The following is a 17,927-nucleotide window of genomic DNA, read 5'->3' on the forward strand; positions in this document are numbered from 1 at the left end:
ATCCTGAAACCCCTCCCACGTCCCTCCCCACCCCATCCCTCTGGGTTGTCCCAGAGCACCACCTTTGAGTGCCCCGCTTCAGGAATCAAACTTGTACTGCTCATCGATTTTACATATGGTAACATACATGTTTCAATGCTATTCTCTCAAATCATTCCACCCTTGCCTTCTCCCACAGAGTCCAAAAGTCTGTTCTTTACATCTGTGTCTCTTCTGCTGTCTTGCCTATAGGGTCGTCATGACTGTCTTTCTAAATTTCATATATATGCATTAATATACTATATTGGTGTTTCTCTTTCTGACTTACTTCACTCTGTATAATAGGCTCCAGTTTCATCCACCTCATTAGAACTAACTCAAATGCATTCTTTTTTATAGCTGAGTAACATTCCATTGTGTATATGTACCACATCTTTCTTAACCATTCGTCTGCTGATGGACATCTAGGCTGCTTCCACGCCCTAGCTATTACAAACAGTGCTGCAATGAACACTGGGGTACACGTGTCTCTTTCAATTCCAATCTCAGCATCTTTAGGTCTTCAGTTTTTTGTGCAATGCTTTGGGCCTGCTTCTGTGCTACCAAGGAGGTTTCAGGTTTCTTCTGGCTATATCCAGGCCTAAGGTTACAAAGTTCCAGAAGACAGGGTTGTAGACAAGGAAGAACTGCGTACAACATTATAAGAAACCATTATCAGCATAAATGAGAAAAGAAAAAGACACAGAGGCCATCAGCCAACAGTAGTTTCAGGAATTAACTATGGATTCTGATCCATACCCAATAGACATTTGCCAGGGAGAGGAAGAGAAATATACCTTTTACATTCATATTTACTCTGCAAATGCACCATATTCTCTGATCACTTTGCTAAAGGCACACAAAATAAATGAGGACAGGTGTTTAAGGCTCCAGGCTCTGGAGACAGGAAATACAAGGACGCCTACCTAGAAGGCAGGGCTGAATTCCTCCCCCAGCGGACAGGGCACGTTCTAAAGATGCCAATCAAATATAAGCAAGGTGAAAAGACAGCCTTCAGAATGGGAGAAAATAATAGCAAACGAAGCAACAGACAAAGGATTAATCTCAAAAATATATAAGAAACTCCTGCAGCTCAATTCCAGAAAAATAAATGACCCAATCAAAAAACGGACCAAAGAACTGAACAGACATTTCTCCAAAGAAGACATACAGATGGCTAACAAACACATGTAAAGATGCTCAACATCACTCATTATCAGAGAAATGCAAATCAAAACCACAATGAGGTACCATTACACGCCAGTCAGGATGGCTGCTATCCAAAAGTCTACAAGCAATAAATGCTGGAGAGGGTGTGGAGAAAAGGGAACCCTCTTACACTGTTGGTGGGAATGCAAACTAGTACAGCCACTATGGAGAACAGTGTGGAGATTTCTTAAAAAACTGGAAATAGAACTGCCATATGACCCAGCAATCCCACTCCTGGGCATACACACTGAGGAAACCAGATCTGAAAGAGACACGTGTACCCCAATGTTCATCGCAGCACTGTTTATAATAGCCAGGACATGGAAGCAACCTAGATGCCCATCAGCAGACGAATGGATAAGGAAGCTGTGGTACATATACACAATGGAATATTACTCAGCCATTAAAAAGAATTCATTTGAATCAGTTCTAATGAGATGGATGAAACTGGAGCCCATTATATAGAGTGAAGTAAGCCAGAAAGATACAGTATACAGTAAACACCAATACAGTATACTAACGCATATATATGGAATTTAAAAAGATGGTAACGATAACCCTATATGCAAAACAGAAAAAGAGACACAGATGTACAGAACAGACTTTTGGACTCTGTGGGAGAAGGCGAGGGTGGGATGTTCTGAGAGAATAGCATCGAAACATGTATACTATCAAGGGTGAAACAGACCACCAGCCCAGGTTGGATGCATGAAACAAGTGCTCAGGGCTGGTGCACTGGGAAGACCCAGAGGGATGGGATGGGGAGGGAGGCGGGAGGGGGGATCGGGATGGGGAACACACATAAATCCATGGCTGATTCATGTCAATGTATGGCAAAAACCACTACAATATTGTAAAGTAATTAGCCTCCAACTAATAAAAATAAATGAAAAAAAAATAAAAAAACAAACAAAAAATAAAGTGGTTTTTAGAAGCAAAAAATAAATAAATAAAATAAAAGTTCTCTCTGAAAGCAGGTGTCCACTTCCCATCTCAGAACAAACTGAGACAAAGGGTACTGCTCAGAGATCACAGAGCAAATGTCCTGCTAACAGTTTAAGAGCAACTGACTCTGTTGCCAGGTCACCCTTTAGGAAAGAGGGAGACTCCAAGAGAAACATGCTGGAATCCTGACTGTTCCTTATATAGGGCTCTTTCATTTCTCAAGAAAGTTAGCACAAGGGCTACAATGTTTAAGAGCCTGGAACTTTGCTTCTGTTACTGTCTAAAGTGAGATAACCGGAAGCTCTTCTGCCATGACTCTGAGAGAGGGCTGGTCTATTTACCCAACCGTTTGGGCAAAATGTGTTAGGCGCTCAGAAGAGAAAGGAAGGGCTTGGCAGTCGACTTTCTGGCAAGGCTGCTTCAACAGAGATACAGCAGGAACAAGCTGACCCGATGTGCAATCAGCTGAAACAAAAAAGAAAGCTGTGTCGGGCAGGAGAAGCCTTCAGGAAACCCAAGATAAAGCTTTTTGCTATGGGAAAAACTGGATCAATACTTGAGGGGCTTAAGAGTATTTAGAAATTAATTTTGGATAAGTAAGAATCTTTACCATTTGCAGGGCTGTGTTTTGTTTTCAGAATACTAGGCACAGGCCCCGTGTGTATATCTGGGCAAAATTTAAACACTACCTACGATGACGGAAAATACTGAATCAGCCTAGTCTTATTTCTCATCTGGTTTGAGATGTACCTCAGAGTATAGGAAGTCCACTTAAAATAAAAAACCAGAGGTATTAAGATGGACAAAATGGATTCAATTGTATCTGGCCTCTGAGGATTAAGAATTTACTTAAGTAAGACTTCACTGATGGCGATTCAGTGGATATCTTCTGCATTGCATGACTAATATTAACAAAATTGGGTTCTGGGACTGCAGCACTGACTTAAAAACCTGAATTCAAGTATACCTCAGATAGTATATTTCCTCTGATCAAGAGGGTATGTATGCACGTGTACATATATATATGTATGTGTCTAAGCAAAAATAAAAACCTCTTGTGACACGGCAGAAAACAAAACCAAGCAAAACAAACTCACTAAACCTCCCAGGGATTAAAAAGCAACCAATCTAGTATTTTCAGATACCGGAACTGGCTGCTTGGATCCCAAAACTGGTCTAGTTCTCAAAGGAATAGTGCTTGAAGCTAATTAAATAAAGGTGAAAGGGAACCATCTATTTTATGGCCTCAGACACAAGCAACCTTAGCCCCAAAGATGATAATGTTGTAATTTAAATACAAAATAAAGTAAAGGATAATACCCAATATGCCTGAGTGACACTTGCTGTCTCTGTAGAAGTTACAAAGCCACCAATGTACTACCTACACCCAGAAAAAGGACAAACCTGCATCTGGAGAGGGCAAGAGATACAACCCCAAAATAGTGCACTGATTTGACCAGTTTTAGAAACAAAAGGGAAATCGATGTTTTAAAAACCCACCTCCATCGACATGTACACACTGCTGTATTGAAAATGGATAGCCAACAAGAACCTGCTGTCTAGCACAGGGACTCTGCTCAATGTTACATGCCAGCCTGAATGGCAGAGGGGGCTTGGGGGAGAAGAGACACGTGTATGTGTGGCTGAGTCCCTCCGCCATCCACCTGAACTATCACAATTCTGTTAATTGATTATATGCCAACACTAAAGAAAACTTAAGAAATCTACATCCAATATTAAAGCTAAAATTTCAAACAAGGTAAACAGTGATAATGATGTGTTTTCTATTACTTATTTGTGCTTATTTACCACGACCAGGTGCCACGATTTCACTATAGACATGGAATCTCACAGCACTCCTACAAGTAGGTCCAATTACCCTCCTTTTATAGATGAGGACGCTGAGGCTTCCACATCCTATGAAATCAAATTCAGATTTTTCTGCCCCCAAATGCTTGCTCTTAATTGCTACAGTTCCACCTACTGACATATTTTAGAAGTGAGGCTAAATATCCCTAGAGGTTAGACTATATGGAGCCTGATTATCAGCGAGACAATATTACATAATAGCTCAGACCACAGACTTTGATGTCAAAAAAGTACACCTGGTTTCAAATCCCTCCATACCAAACAGAAGTTCTGTGACCATGGAAAAGTTACTTAACCTCTTTGCGCTTCAGATTCCTCATCTGTAATATGGAGGTAACAACACCTACCATAGGAGCTTGTGCTGGAGATTAAGGACAATAATACGTGCAAAGTCCTTAGCCCAGGTCTAGAATACATCAATACAAAGCACTGAACAGCTACTTTTGCTATTACCATCATAAGCAAGAAAACACAAAGATCTCATCTTGAAATGTGATGTAGAAGATATTTTGATGTTGAAGATACTTCTCATTTCTGATGTCAGAGCACTAAAAACCAGCTGCTGAACTGCTGCCTGACTAGCATACATGCAGCACACATCTCTCTGGCCCTGACACCATTATGTTTGGAGAGTGTACATATGATTGAAGTAAAGCAAGCCTAGCAATCCTTGTCTAACTATTAGAAGCTTCTTACATAACTCTGCTTACAGTCTCTCACAGGTCCTAACAGTGTGCTCATAGCTCAGTCATCACTTGAGAAAAGAGGCTCAGGTAACTCATTCAACCTGGGCAGTAAGAATCAGTGGTTGATGTCATTGTTTTGCTTATTTTACTTAAATGCCAAGGTCCTCTCCTACCTGATGGACAGAATGTAAATGGCTATCTTTCTGGAGGACAACCAGGCTAATGACACTAAAAGCCTTCTTTGATTCAGCATATCTACTTCTATAAATTTATCCTAAAGTGATAATTAGAGGAATGTGGAAATATTTGGTTTAGAGGATATTAAGATTTTTCAAAATGCAGTTATCATTAGGGGAAAAAAACCTAGATTTCCAAAAAACAGCACATTAGATAGGTAAATTACATTATATACACAATAAAATATTATCTACCTGTTAAAATTGACAGGATAGACATATATTTTCTTGACATACAAAGACTATCCATATATGTATATCAGACACATATATGTATGAATATACACATATGTATACATGTATATGGAGAAGGCAATGGCACCCCACTTCAGTACTCTTGCCTGGAAAATCCCAAGGATGGAGGAGCCTGGTAGGCTGTAGTCCATGGGGTCACAAAGAGTCGGACACGACTGAGTGACTTCACTTTCACTTTTTACTTTTATGCAATGGAGAAGGAAATAGCAACCCACTCCAGTGTTCTTGCCTGGAGAATCCCAGGGACGAGGAGCCTGGTGGGCTGCCGTCTATGGGGTCGCACAGAGTCGGACACGACTGAAGTGACTTAGCAGCAGCAGCAGCATACATGTATATACGTATATATACATATGCATATTTGTGTCTTATAAATACACAAAAGTATAAAGAGACACATATAGACACACACACACATACATATAAAATCTGGAAGGTGAAGATTTATAATGCAGTATTATTGTTTTTTTGGAGAAGGAAATGGCAACCCACTCCAGTGTTCTTGCCTAGAGAATCCCAGGGATGGAGGAGCCTGGTGTGCTGCCGTCTATGGAGTTGCACAGAGTCAGACTTGACTGAAGCAACTTAGCAGCAGCATTACTGTTTTTTAATATTTTATTTTCTTTGCTTATCTATATTTTCTAATTTCCTGAAATAAACATGTACTGCTTATACATAAAAAGTAAGTTCTTTTATTTAAGCTGCTATGTTCCCAAGGATACAAGAATAGTTCCTGAGGTACACAGACCAAGGAAACATGAATACTGACCAACCTCCACATTACATGTATGTCATGTGAAAGGCAACTAAATCACCCAGCATTTTGCTATCTAGTGTAGAGAAATAGGAGAAGCAGAACCAATTAGCACCCTGTCATTAAATTCCAGGTCTCAGTAGCTGCTGACTAAAAGAATGTTTAATCATAAAAGCCAGCATGGTGCATTTAAAAAGGCCTGGGCTGGGCGTGGAGGGGGCTGAGAATGTGACCTCAGCTCTGCATCAACTGGCTGTAACTGGCCACGTGAACTTGGGCACTTTACTTTGCCTCTGGACCCTGTCACAATCAGAGCCCTGGACAAGGTCGTGGCTACTCTTATCTTTCCGTTCTGAAAATGAATGCCTACGTGGGCCCAGATGAGGTTCTAAGATGGTAAAGAAAAGGGAAACTAAATCAATGGGCAGAGAATCAAGGCACCATTCAGGGCTGTGTTATCTGCGAGATGCCATCAAGCACACAGCCTCCACCCCATCCCCTTTGTTAGTCCTGCTGCACAGTCAGATGTGCCCCCAGAGAACTGTCGACATTTCCCTCTGTCTCTCCAATTGTAACTCTTGCGTCCCAGGGCCTTGGAATTATCTGCAATTCTATACGTCCATATTCGCTTGGAGGGCTTCCCAGGAGGCGCAGTGGTAAAGAATCTACCTGCCAACACGGGAGACATAGGAGACTCAGGTTAGATCCCCTGGAGAAGAGAATGGCAACCCACTCCAGTATTCTCGCCAGTATAATCCCATGGACAGAGGAGCCTGGTGGACTATAGTCCATGGGGCTGCAGAGTCAAACACGACTTAGCAACTAAATAGCACAGCAGAATATTCTTATGAGGCTGTATAACGTTTCTTACTGTTTGAACCTCCCAGTTCTGATCGCGTGCATGTGCATGATCAGTCATGTCTGACTCTTTGTAATCCCATGGACTGCAGCCCACCAGGCTCCTCTGTTCATGGAATTTTCCAGCAAGAATACTGGAGTGGGTTGCCGTTTCCTTTTCCAAGGGATCTTCCTGACCCCGGGATTGAACCCAGGTCTCTTGTATTTCTGGATTCTTTGCAACTGCACCACCTGGGAAGCCCTTAGTTCTTCTTGTGGGGACAGCCAAATGGGTTGCCTTCTGCTTAAGACCCTTGAAGTTTGAGGAGGGCAAAGGACTGAGCTCTCTCCTGCCTCTGGGGCACCAAGGCCAAGACACCAGCTGCTGGGGGAGCACCTGAAGCTGTTTAGTGCCCCAGTGAGAGCACAAGTGTAAAATACACATTCACTGGTGGGAGACAGGCAGGATTGTCAGAGCATAACCAGTTCAGCAAAGTACTCTGGACCAATTCCTAAGGCACTACTTCCTTTATGCTCTTAGAAATGGCAGGGAATTCCCCGGTGGTCAGTGGTTAGGACTTGAGCTTTCATTGCCAGGGCCCTGGGTTCAATCCCTGGTCAGGGAATTAAGACACCGCCAGCTGCATGTTTCAGTAAAAAATAATAATAGTAATAAAGTAACCAATTTAAAAGGAAAAATAAATAGCAAAAACGATATGTTACTGCACAAACCACAGAACAAAATGCAAGTCAGCGGGCTGGAATCGATGGCACAATGGAACATCCACCAAAAACAACAGTGGCTTCATTTTGTGAAGTGGCAGTGAAAAGAAAAAGTCATTATTTAGGCAGTTTTTGGCTCCCCTTCCCAAATGAAAGGTATCAGTGCCAAAGAAACATAATAAATCAATTTCTTCAAGTCAATCTGCATACAGATGATAGAACACAGTAAAAAGAAGCATCTGAAAGCAATATTTCAACAAATACCTCCTGTTTTTTGCTTCCCTCTTCTTTCTGTTTATACTGTCAATGACTGAGTGAGCATTATACTGGAGTAAGTCATACAAGGTATAAAACTAGGTCCTGCCTGGCTCCATGTGGCTCAAATCTAAGACAGTCATACGACTTAGAATTTACCACTAAGACAGCTACTCTCCTACAGAAAGTGGAAGACACTGATTGCAGACGCGCCCTTAGTTCACGTTACACAAATCAAAGATTGACAAGGCATGTGGCATAAAAACAGAGGTTTTGCAATCCTATGGATTCTACAGGGCAATGAGTTAGACAATCTTCTGTTGAAATTTCTCTCACAGCAACGGCTCATAAAATCAGAGCAAATTAGTGGTTAGGACTCCACACTACACTGTGGAGAGCCCAGGTTCGATCCCTGCTTAGAAAACTAAGATTTCACAAGCCTCAAGGTGCAACCCCCCCCACCAAAAAAAGAGCATATTAAAAAGCTCTTGCCAGACAGTCCCACCAAATATCAACTTTAGAGCTAACAGGAAAAAAAAATTTTATTTTTAAATTACAAACTGAAAGGAACCTTTTTAAGTTAGCAACTTCAGCTCTTAAAATCTCCTGAAAGGGAGCCAGGCATTTGGGTTTTAAAGAGAATCGATAAGAAGGAACAATTCGTGGGTGAATGAACTTTAACAGAGGTTGTGAAGTCTCACTTCTGTGGAGTCTTCTACAAGGAAATTCTGGGTAATCAATATATTCAAAAGCTACAACCGTTCCAGGTTTATCATAATGAGATCATGCACGTGTGACAGGCATCATCTCCTTGAGGTACAAATTATGACATCAGCATTTACTGCCCCGTGTTCCTTAGCAACTCAGGAATAACTGGTCTTTGTAACTCTGGGCTCTTCCGCATAGGAGCATTCCTTGGAGCCTTTGCTCCATAGAACGGCAAAACCTCAGAAAGTGAGTGAAGAGTAGTGATGTCAGATGTCAGGGGAGGAAAAAAAAAATAGTCACAGATAGGAACTAGCTCATCACAGCCCCGTACGCATGCATTGACCTGGGAAGGCCAGGAATCCTAAGGGTTCTGAGACCCTCCAGGCTCTACAGGTTTTTGAAAGTCCGGAACAAGTGATGCAAGTGCTGGAAGATGAGAATGTCAAAGCCTTCTTATGTCCAGGGTGCTGGCAGTTCTGCCTGATTTCCTTTCTCTTTCTTCACTTGCTGGCTCCAATGTCTATTTTAATACCATTCTACACTGTTTGCCAACTAAAGGTGACATTTCCCCAACCAAGTCCCACCGGGCACTTCCCCTTCTACCGTAGCTACTGGGTGTTGCCCCTGTGTGGAGTGAAATACAGCTCTATCTTATGAGGGATGACACTGTCAGGGTCCAGCTTCTGTCTTGCTTCATCCTCATCCCTTTCCTCTTGCTCTAATCCCCAGCCCTCACACCGGCCTGGATGGTTTTCTCCCTGCCCTGGCTCACGCTGCCATTCCTTCATTCACTGGAACGCTGAAATGCTAAGTCATTTCATTGTTTCTCCTGTTTGCACCTGAACCAGAATAACTTTAAAGGGACACAACTACCATGTTAGAATTTCAGATGCTGAATCCCTGAGAGTGTTTTGCTAGGGTACCAGAGCCTTCCGGCAGCCTAAAATCATACCCACAGAACTCCCCCTACCCTTGCAGAAGGCCAGCCAAGGTTCCTGTCTCTAGTTGGCAGCCCCACCGCCCAACGGCACTGCTGGGTACGTGTTCACACTGGGCTGTAACTAACTATTTCCTTGTATTCTCAAGAGCAGAGGCCGGATCTGATTATCTTTATATCTTTAGATCCCAGCATGGCACTTCCTACCAAGCAGAGATAAATTTAAAAACTGAAGAAAGTCAACTGAAAGAGCTCCCAATGGTCAAAGCTAGACCTATTTGAGCAACAAAATAAAGTTGTGCTGGATTATAATGCAAAGAATAAATAGTCATGAATTCACAGTGATAAAAATAATTGAGCAAATTAAAACTCCCTACTCAGTAAGTGTGCATGGTGACTTACTACCAAGGAGGGCAGTTTGGGAAGGAGAAGAAGACAGTGGGAAAACCTGAAAAACACTATTCCAGCCAGGTGATCAAGGACATCATCAGTCATAAATCAGCTTGAGAGGAGGTGCCCTTGCTTGACATAATGTGATGAAAATAGCACTTTATCTCTGTGATCTTCCTCACAAAAATCTATCACCCCAGCCTAATCATGAGAGGAACATCAGACAAATTCCAAGAGAAGGACAATTCTATAATATACCTGACCATTATCCTTAAAAAATGGCAGAGTCATCAAAAACAAGGCAAATCTGAGTAACTTCTACAGCCAAGAGGAGATTAAAGAGATCTATCAACTAAATAGAAAATAGTACCCTGGCCAGGATCCTCTAACAGAAAAAGGACATCAGGTAAAAACTAAGGAAATCTAAATAAAGTATGGACTCTATTCAATAACAATGTAGCAACACTGGTTCACCCATTGGAACAAATGTTTCATAGTAAGATGTTAACTGCAGGGGAAACATATATATGGAGGGTATATGGAAGTGCTCTAAACTATCTATTCACTTTTCCTATAAATCTAAAACTAAAGAAGATAATAAATTAATTTAAAAAAATCATGTGGAGGCAAAAAAATTGAAAAAAAAAAAAGTATTCAGTGCCCCTGCTCTTCCTAGGGTTATCTGAAAAAACAAATAGCTTAAAAAAAAAAAAAGAACAAAAAAACCTTAGCCACTTTGGACTAGCAGTTCTTGTGAGAGACCTAATAACAGCATGACTGTTTACCACTATTTTAAGCCCAGTGAGTGAAGGTCACTCAGTCGTGTCTGACTCTTTGCGACCCCATGGACTGTAGAGTCCATGGAATTCTCCAGGCCAGAATAATGGAGTGGGTTGCCATTCCCTTCTCCACGGGATGTTCCCAACCCAGGGATCAAACCCAGGTCTCCTGCACTGCAAGCGGATTCTTTACCAGCTGAGCCACAAGGGACATCCTTAAGCCCAGCTCATGATTACAGATAACCATCAGGAGAAATAAATAATCCCTACTTGGTAGGAAGGATAAGTATTCCTGAGCCCACCCAGGACTCCGTGTGTTCCTAGTTATGTCCCAGCCTCCCTGTAGATAGACTGGGGCCATGCTGACTAATTCTATCTAGCCAGTGGGGTGTGAGTGAGGCTGGTGGCACTTCTTGGCCAAGCAAGTGAAACACAGGTGTGCCTCCACCTCCTGCTTTTTCCTTGGAAGTTAATCTTGGAAGTTTTGTGTTCTATGGGGTGTTACTACAGATGGAAGTGGCCACTGTATCCAAATAAGACTTCAGCAGGTTGAGAAAGAAACCTTTCTTGTGTTAAACTGCTGAGACTCAGGGTTTATCTGCTGAAATGGCTCTAGTAACTTGTCTTAAACGACCAATGGATTGCATCTCACAATGAAATGTTCCTTCCCTTCTGAAAGAAAGTTGCCGATCATAACACCTCCTGTATTTCCAAATATTGCACTTACCACAGGCGATGGTCCAATAGACCAAAGAATCTGGAGTCTGGTACAGGATGCGGTAAGGAGCGACCCGGGCACTGGAGTCCAACACGACATCAAGGGTGCCCACCAGGAGGCCTGAGGACAGACAGCGGGGAGAAAAGTTTAAGGGTCTCCTCCAAACTCCCAGAAGCAGCAGTGTGGATACGCCCCTTCTAGTGGACCTGTCAGCAAACCCTCTCCCACCACCTCCCATCTGGACAAAACTTTCCTCTCGGCTGCGATGCTGCTGGCTCTACGATACTTGTTCCACCCACCTGCACGAGATGCTGCATATGCTGAAAGACGGCGCTGGTTTCCAAAGCCAAACCAACAAAGCTCCTACCTCAGTCCCTGGCCCACCATGGTATTGATAATAGACACCTGTTTCAAACTAAAAAGTAAGGTATGAAGCACTGATATTCTGGGGTCTCTGCTTTACCATCATTACAAACTATATGTAGTATTTTCTCCCCTTCATCCTGGAAACAAACCCTTAATTTAAGTAACCTAACAAAACCACAGGAACCAGTCATGTGAATCAGTCATGTACATCTGAGTCCACGTGCTAGGCAGCCCCACGTGTTATTTTCATAATGATAATATTCTCACCTTTCTTTTGTATCGAAAAGGTACAGGTCAGCTCATCAAACAATAAATAACTACTATATGCAAGGCAGGGCTTCCCTGATGGCTCAGGGAGTGCAGGCAATGCAGGAGACCCGGGTTTGATCCCTGGGTCAGGAAGATCCCCTGGAGAAGGGAATGGCAACCTACTCCAGTATTCTTGCCTGGAGAAGTCTTGCCTGGAGAAGTCCATGGCCAAAGGAGCCTGGTGGGCCACAGTCCATGCGGTCGCAAAGAGTCGGACTCGACTGAGCAACTAATACTTTCACACTTTCATACGCAAAGCAGACCCTGTGGGCATGAAGCTGAGCAAGACAAGAGTCCCTAAGACATTTATAATCCAGTCGGGGAGAGGGCCAGGCAGTATATTAGGGCTGAGTTTAGGAGTGAACAGGGCTGTGAAACAAGCATTTCCCCATCTCCATGGCAGAGTCCTTTGCTATTCGTCACATGGTGATTAAAAACGACTTGGAGGTGGAACTGATGGTAGTCGAGCAGGGAGGGGAAAGTAAAAGGCCCCAGCCTTCCATGACCTGCCACAGTTGAAAATAACTAGGATACAGGAAGCACCGAGCCCAGTGCCTGCGCCCGGGCCAGACTCCTCATGAATTTCTACTGAATCTGAACCACGGGTTCTTATGAAACTGTCACCGCCAGTATCTCCTGACGTGTTGTCTTCCAGTAACGTCTTAAGGCTTGGTTCTGTCCCCACTGAATAGTACCGTAATATGCATGATGCTACTGACATCACTTCTTCTGCTCTGCCAGCCTGGGGTCAAGTGACCTAGTGTTCAGAAAAGCTCCCTCCTGGTCTGGGGCACATGCACAAGCCATTAAGTTTCTGGTGGCCTTCACGTCCTCATTAGTAAAGTGGCCAAAATAGCCCTTGCCTTCCAGAACTCAAGGTATTAAGCAAGAATGGGGAAGCCCCACAGTTGTCCCCTTGGTCTCTGTCCACAGCCAGGAGTCCACCTAGGTTCACTGCAAACCACAATGACCACTAGCTGACCTGCATACACCAGGAACAACATGCTTTCACTAAGAAAGTGAAAGTGAAAGTGAAGTCGCTCAGTCGTGTCCGACGCTTTGCGGCCCTGTGGACTGTAGCCCGCCAGGCTCCTCTGTCCCTGGGATTTTCCAGGCAAGAATATTGGAGTGGGTTGCCATTTTCTTCTCCAGGGGAATCTTCCCAACCCAGGGATCAAACTTGGGTTTCCCGAAGTGCAGGCAGACTCCTTACCGTCTGAGCCACAGGGAAGCCCACACTTTCACTAAAGGATAAATGAATTCATATGTTTGCTCTGGCTTGTATGAAATATATCAAAAATCAAGTCTTTAGAGTCTGCAGAGTTTTCCGAGGAGTCATTTTCCATAGAATACCACACGTGTGTATTTTTGTTCTCTACGGTGACTAGAATTTACTGCAGACCTCTAATTACTCTTCAATTATCTGCAGATGGGAGAATGTATTAATAGGAAAAGCAAGGAGCGCCAGCTAAACTGGATTGCTCTCTCTGTTAACTAGAAACACATGTGAACCAGAAATACAAGTCCATCACTCATAATAGGCAAGCGTTGGTAATACTTTTCCTTTTCCAGAATCAAAATATTGGAAGCGACACATACATTGTTTCTAAGGCACACAGGCTTCACAGTCCAGGATGAGCCTCTGTGGTTTGTGTGTGTATGAGTCGCTCAGGCATGTCTTGACTCTTTGCGACTCCACGGACTGTAGCCCACCAGGCTCCTCTGTCTATGGGATTCTCCAGGCAAGAATACTGGAGTGAGGAGCCATTCCCTTCTTGACCACGGGATGTTCTTGACCCAGTGATCAAACCTGCATCTCCTGAGTTGCAGGCGGATTCTTTATTGTCTGAGCCAGCAGTGGAAGCCCAGCCTCTGTGGTTTAACGAGCCTCTAAGAGAGCATCATGGTAGATAAAGATTCTTCCAAGGACGGGCAGAGCAGCCCACAGAGGGAGTCCGGGTTCTGGAGCTCGCAGTCCGGGCTGGGCCACCTCCCAGACCCAGCCCCTCCAAGCCTCAGTTTCCCCATCCTTAATGTCTCACTAGTCTTCTGTACTCTGTGACACCAAGGAGAGAAGACCTCTGAAAAGGTCCAATCCCATCCGCATGTCCTGACCACAAATGTCCCTAACCACAAATCATCTATACCATCCACTATTCTAATTAGAAACCCTCTGGTATCACTCAGAGGGAAAGAAAATTGAGTGGCCTTCAAGGGGATGCCAGTGGAGTGAGGGCTTCTGACTAGATGCCAGCTCACCAACTGTGTGTTGGTGATGCAACCAGTTGCGTTCACAACTGGCACCACAATTTCCATGAAGATTTTTTTTTTCATTTATTTTTATTAGTTGGAGGCTAATTACTTTACAATATTGTAGTGGTTTTTGCCACACATTGACATGAATCAGCCATGAAGATTTAGATGAACACTAAAAGGCACATCATCTTTCCCTGGTGGCTCAGATGGTTAAGAACCTGCCTGCAACACAAGCGACCCGGGTTCGATCCCTGGGTCAGGAAGATCCCCTGGAGGAGGGCATGGCAACCCACCCCAGTATTTTTGCCTGGAGAATCCCGTGGACAGAAGAGCCTGGCGGGCTACAGTCCATGACATCGCAAGAGTCAGACACGACTTACTAACACTTTCACTTACAGGCACATCCATATCTACTGGCCCCTGCTTGCCGCAACTAGAGAAAAGTCCATGAAGCAATGAAGACCTGGCATAGCCAAAAAGAAATAAATAAAATTATTAAAAAGAAAAAGAAATAAAAAATTTTTAAATATTCATTCACTTGGTAACACTGACCAGGATTTTCCCTCCACTTGGGATGGTGTGCTTGTCCATCAGCGCCCACCTCCCACCACCTCAAATGACAAACTCCTAATTCTCTCACGCCACCTCTTTCTAACCCTGATCTCCCTGAGTTCTGCTCCTGTAATAGCTACTGCATTTATTTAAAATCAGTTGCACATTTTGCCTTGTTCCACTTCTCCTCTTTCCAGGCTGGGAGCTCCATGACAACAAGGTCTGATGATGGATCGCTTTGGACCCCCAGACCCCAAACATTGCTTGGAGCAGGGTAAGACCTAAACACATGTCTGATGAAAGGATGAGTTATGTATTCTTAGAAGACCTAAATCATAAATACTTACCGTGCTGCCTAAATTGTACTGAGACAAGCAGTCAAGACTCTGGAAAAGAGAAAACACTCCTTCTGCACTGTATGTCCACACAGAACACTAGATAATGGGAAATCTGAAATCTATTCTAGAGCATTCCCCCCCAAAAGCAGTAATCGGGATTTTCTTAGAAGTCTTATTACTCATCCCTCTGAAATGGCTGTCAAAATACTGAACCTTTCATCATTTCCCACACAAAACACTGTTTTAGCAGCTGTTCTACTCAGCTATTTCTGGTGTTAAACAATCTTTGATCGCCTGAGATAACTAAGTCAAATTACGGTCCTCAAAATAACTCTTCTCTGCATCTACCTATTACATTAGCTCGGGGGCATCTTATAACATTAAAGTGCTGTTTTCAAGGAGATTCAGAAAACACTCTGCAAAACTGGTACCTTTAGGCCTCCCACTGCTGTGTGCACTAAAGGGTCTGCGATGCCGACAAGAGGCATTTCCACTCCTGGGCAGCCCCTCACCCTTCAGAAGGAGGGATGTGTCAGGGGAGGGTGCGACACCCACGGATGTGCCCATGGCAACAATCAATCCATCTACTGATGATCTGGGATAATTTAATGTCAAAGTGGACAAGATCCTACAGCTGTCTTGGCCTCCCTCTACTCATTCCGTCAGCCTTCTGGCCTGTCAAAGACAGAGCCCTACAAATACCCTGCTGGGGCAGTCTGGGGAATGGGCTGTCCGCTGACATGGAAGCTACAGTAGCATCTGCTAGGGAGTTCCCTGGCGGTCCAGTGGGTAGGACTCAGCGCTTTCACTGGGGTTGCCCCGGGTTCAATCCCTGGTCCAGAAACCAAGATCCCGCAAACCACACAGCACAGTCAAAAATAATAATAATAACAGTATCCACTCAAAAAGAGTGCCCGGTGTGTACTGAGCACCATTGTTTCATGAAATATTTCTAAACGACAGAAAAACCCTGAAACTTACAAAATACATATCCCACCACTCCGACGTTAACAACTGGTCTTATCTGCCGAAGATTTTTTTGATGTCGACCTTTCTTAAAGTGTTCATTGAATTTTTTACGATATTGCTTGCTTTTTGCTTTGCTTCTTTGTTTTGTTTTGCCTGGAGGCATTTGGGATCGCAGCTCCCTGACAAGGAGTCAAACCCCTTGCATTGGAAGGTGAAGTCCTAACCAACTGACCACCAGGAAGTTCCCGTTTTTGTTTTGTTTTTTCTTTTTAAGAAAACACCACACTCCCAGCAAAGCTCCCCTCTTTGTGTTCCCTTCAGTCCTATTTTCCTCTCTAGTCACCACCCTCCAGTATTCCCCCCCCACCCCGGAGGGGGCACCAGAATCCCTCCAGTATTTTTACTCTTCCCATCCACGTCCTTATACTTTCATTGGCCCCCACACATACACATGAATATATCGCTAATATAGCACTGATGTACATTTAAAATTTTACATTAATGATAAAGTTGATATTTTTCTACAATCTTTACCCAATGATATGTTTGTAAAAATTACCCCGGTTATACTTATAAATCTGATTCATTCATTTTGAATATTGCGTAATAGTCTGCTGTTTAAATACACTGTAACTTACCCATTTTCCTAGTAAAGAACATTTGGGTTTATCTCTATTTTTTTTTTTTTTTTGCCATAATGGGCACTGCAGTCATTCTCTGTACATGATCCTTAAATATGTAAGCACATATTTCTTTAAAATGAAATTGTTGGGACTTCCCTGGTGGTCCAGTGGCTTAAGACTCCATGCCCTCAATGCAGGAGACCAGAGTTTGATCTCTGGTCAGGGAACTAGACTCCACATGCTGCAACCAAGAAGTTGCATGCCACAACTAAAGAAGCTGCATCTACAATGAAGACCTGTTGCAGTCAAATAAATAAATAAATATTAAAAAATAATAATAATTAAAAAAAATAAAAATAAAATGAAATTGTTGGGCCATAGGCCACGTGTGTGTTGAAACCTTATTAGTTATTACAAAACTGCTTTCCAAAGTGATTGTGCCAATTTACACTCATACCAGGAAATTGACATTATACCAGGGAAGGGAGAGAATATGTTTATCCTTAATATCTCCAACACTTAGTATTATGAAATTAAAAAAAAAATTTCACCCATCTCAAGGGGGAGAAACAGTATTTGTTCTTGAAATTTGCATTTTCTGATGACTAATGAGTTTGGGTATCTCTTCCCTGTTTATTGGTCATTCCAGTTCCCTATTCTGAGTTACTTGCCCTTCCTACTGTGCTGACATTTGCTGAAATTTCTAGGTCAGAAATTCAGAGTTTACTATTTAGAGGCTTCCACTCATATATACACTGGATTTCAATTCACTTCAGCAAATATACCCAGATATTTTTAAAGCCAGAGAGGCAATATACTCGGATTTACTTCTCTGTTACATTTGGATTTGCTTCTGTGTATTTGTTCTATATAAATGCAAGACCTTGGGATCAGTATTTGCAAGGCCCTCTTTTTCCTTCCCATGTAAGGTTTCTACAGGTCACAGGCTCCCATCTGTCCTTCTCCGCTGCTGCCTCTATGTCATTGGTACCCAGCATGTATGTCTAGCACTTAAGTGGACTGTGTGATAATAGGCAGAAAGAACTTAAGCGATAACAGGGCCTCCCTGGTGGCTCAGATGGTAAGGAATCTGCCTGGATTGCAGGAGACCCCAGTTCCATCCCTGGGTCGAGAAGATACCCTGGAGAAGGAAATGGCTACCCACTCCAGTATTCTTGCTTGGGGAATTTGATGGAGA

General features: G+C 43.1%; 1 protein-coding gene across 1 annotated transcript in view; it reads right to left on the reverse strand.

Annotated features, from left to right (window-relative positions):
* Window positions 1-17,927, reverse strand: part of TBC1D9 (TBC1 domain family member 9) — a 129,585-nt gene that overhangs the window by 63,821 nt on the left and 47,837 nt on the right. The window contains exon 2 of the mRNA XM_043902480.1: window positions 11,326-11,436. Coding sequence (XP_043758415.1) covers window positions 11,326-11,436 — 111 coding nt within the window. The remainder of the gene's footprint in view (window positions 1-11,325; window positions 11,437-17,927) is intronic.

Source organism: Cervus elaphus, chromosome 5, assembly GCF_910594005.1.
Source record: "Cervus elaphus chromosome 5, mCerEla1.1, whole genome shotgun sequence".
Classification (NCBI taxonomy): Eukaryota; Metazoa; Chordata; class Mammalia; order Artiodactyla; family Cervidae; genus Cervus; species Cervus elaphus.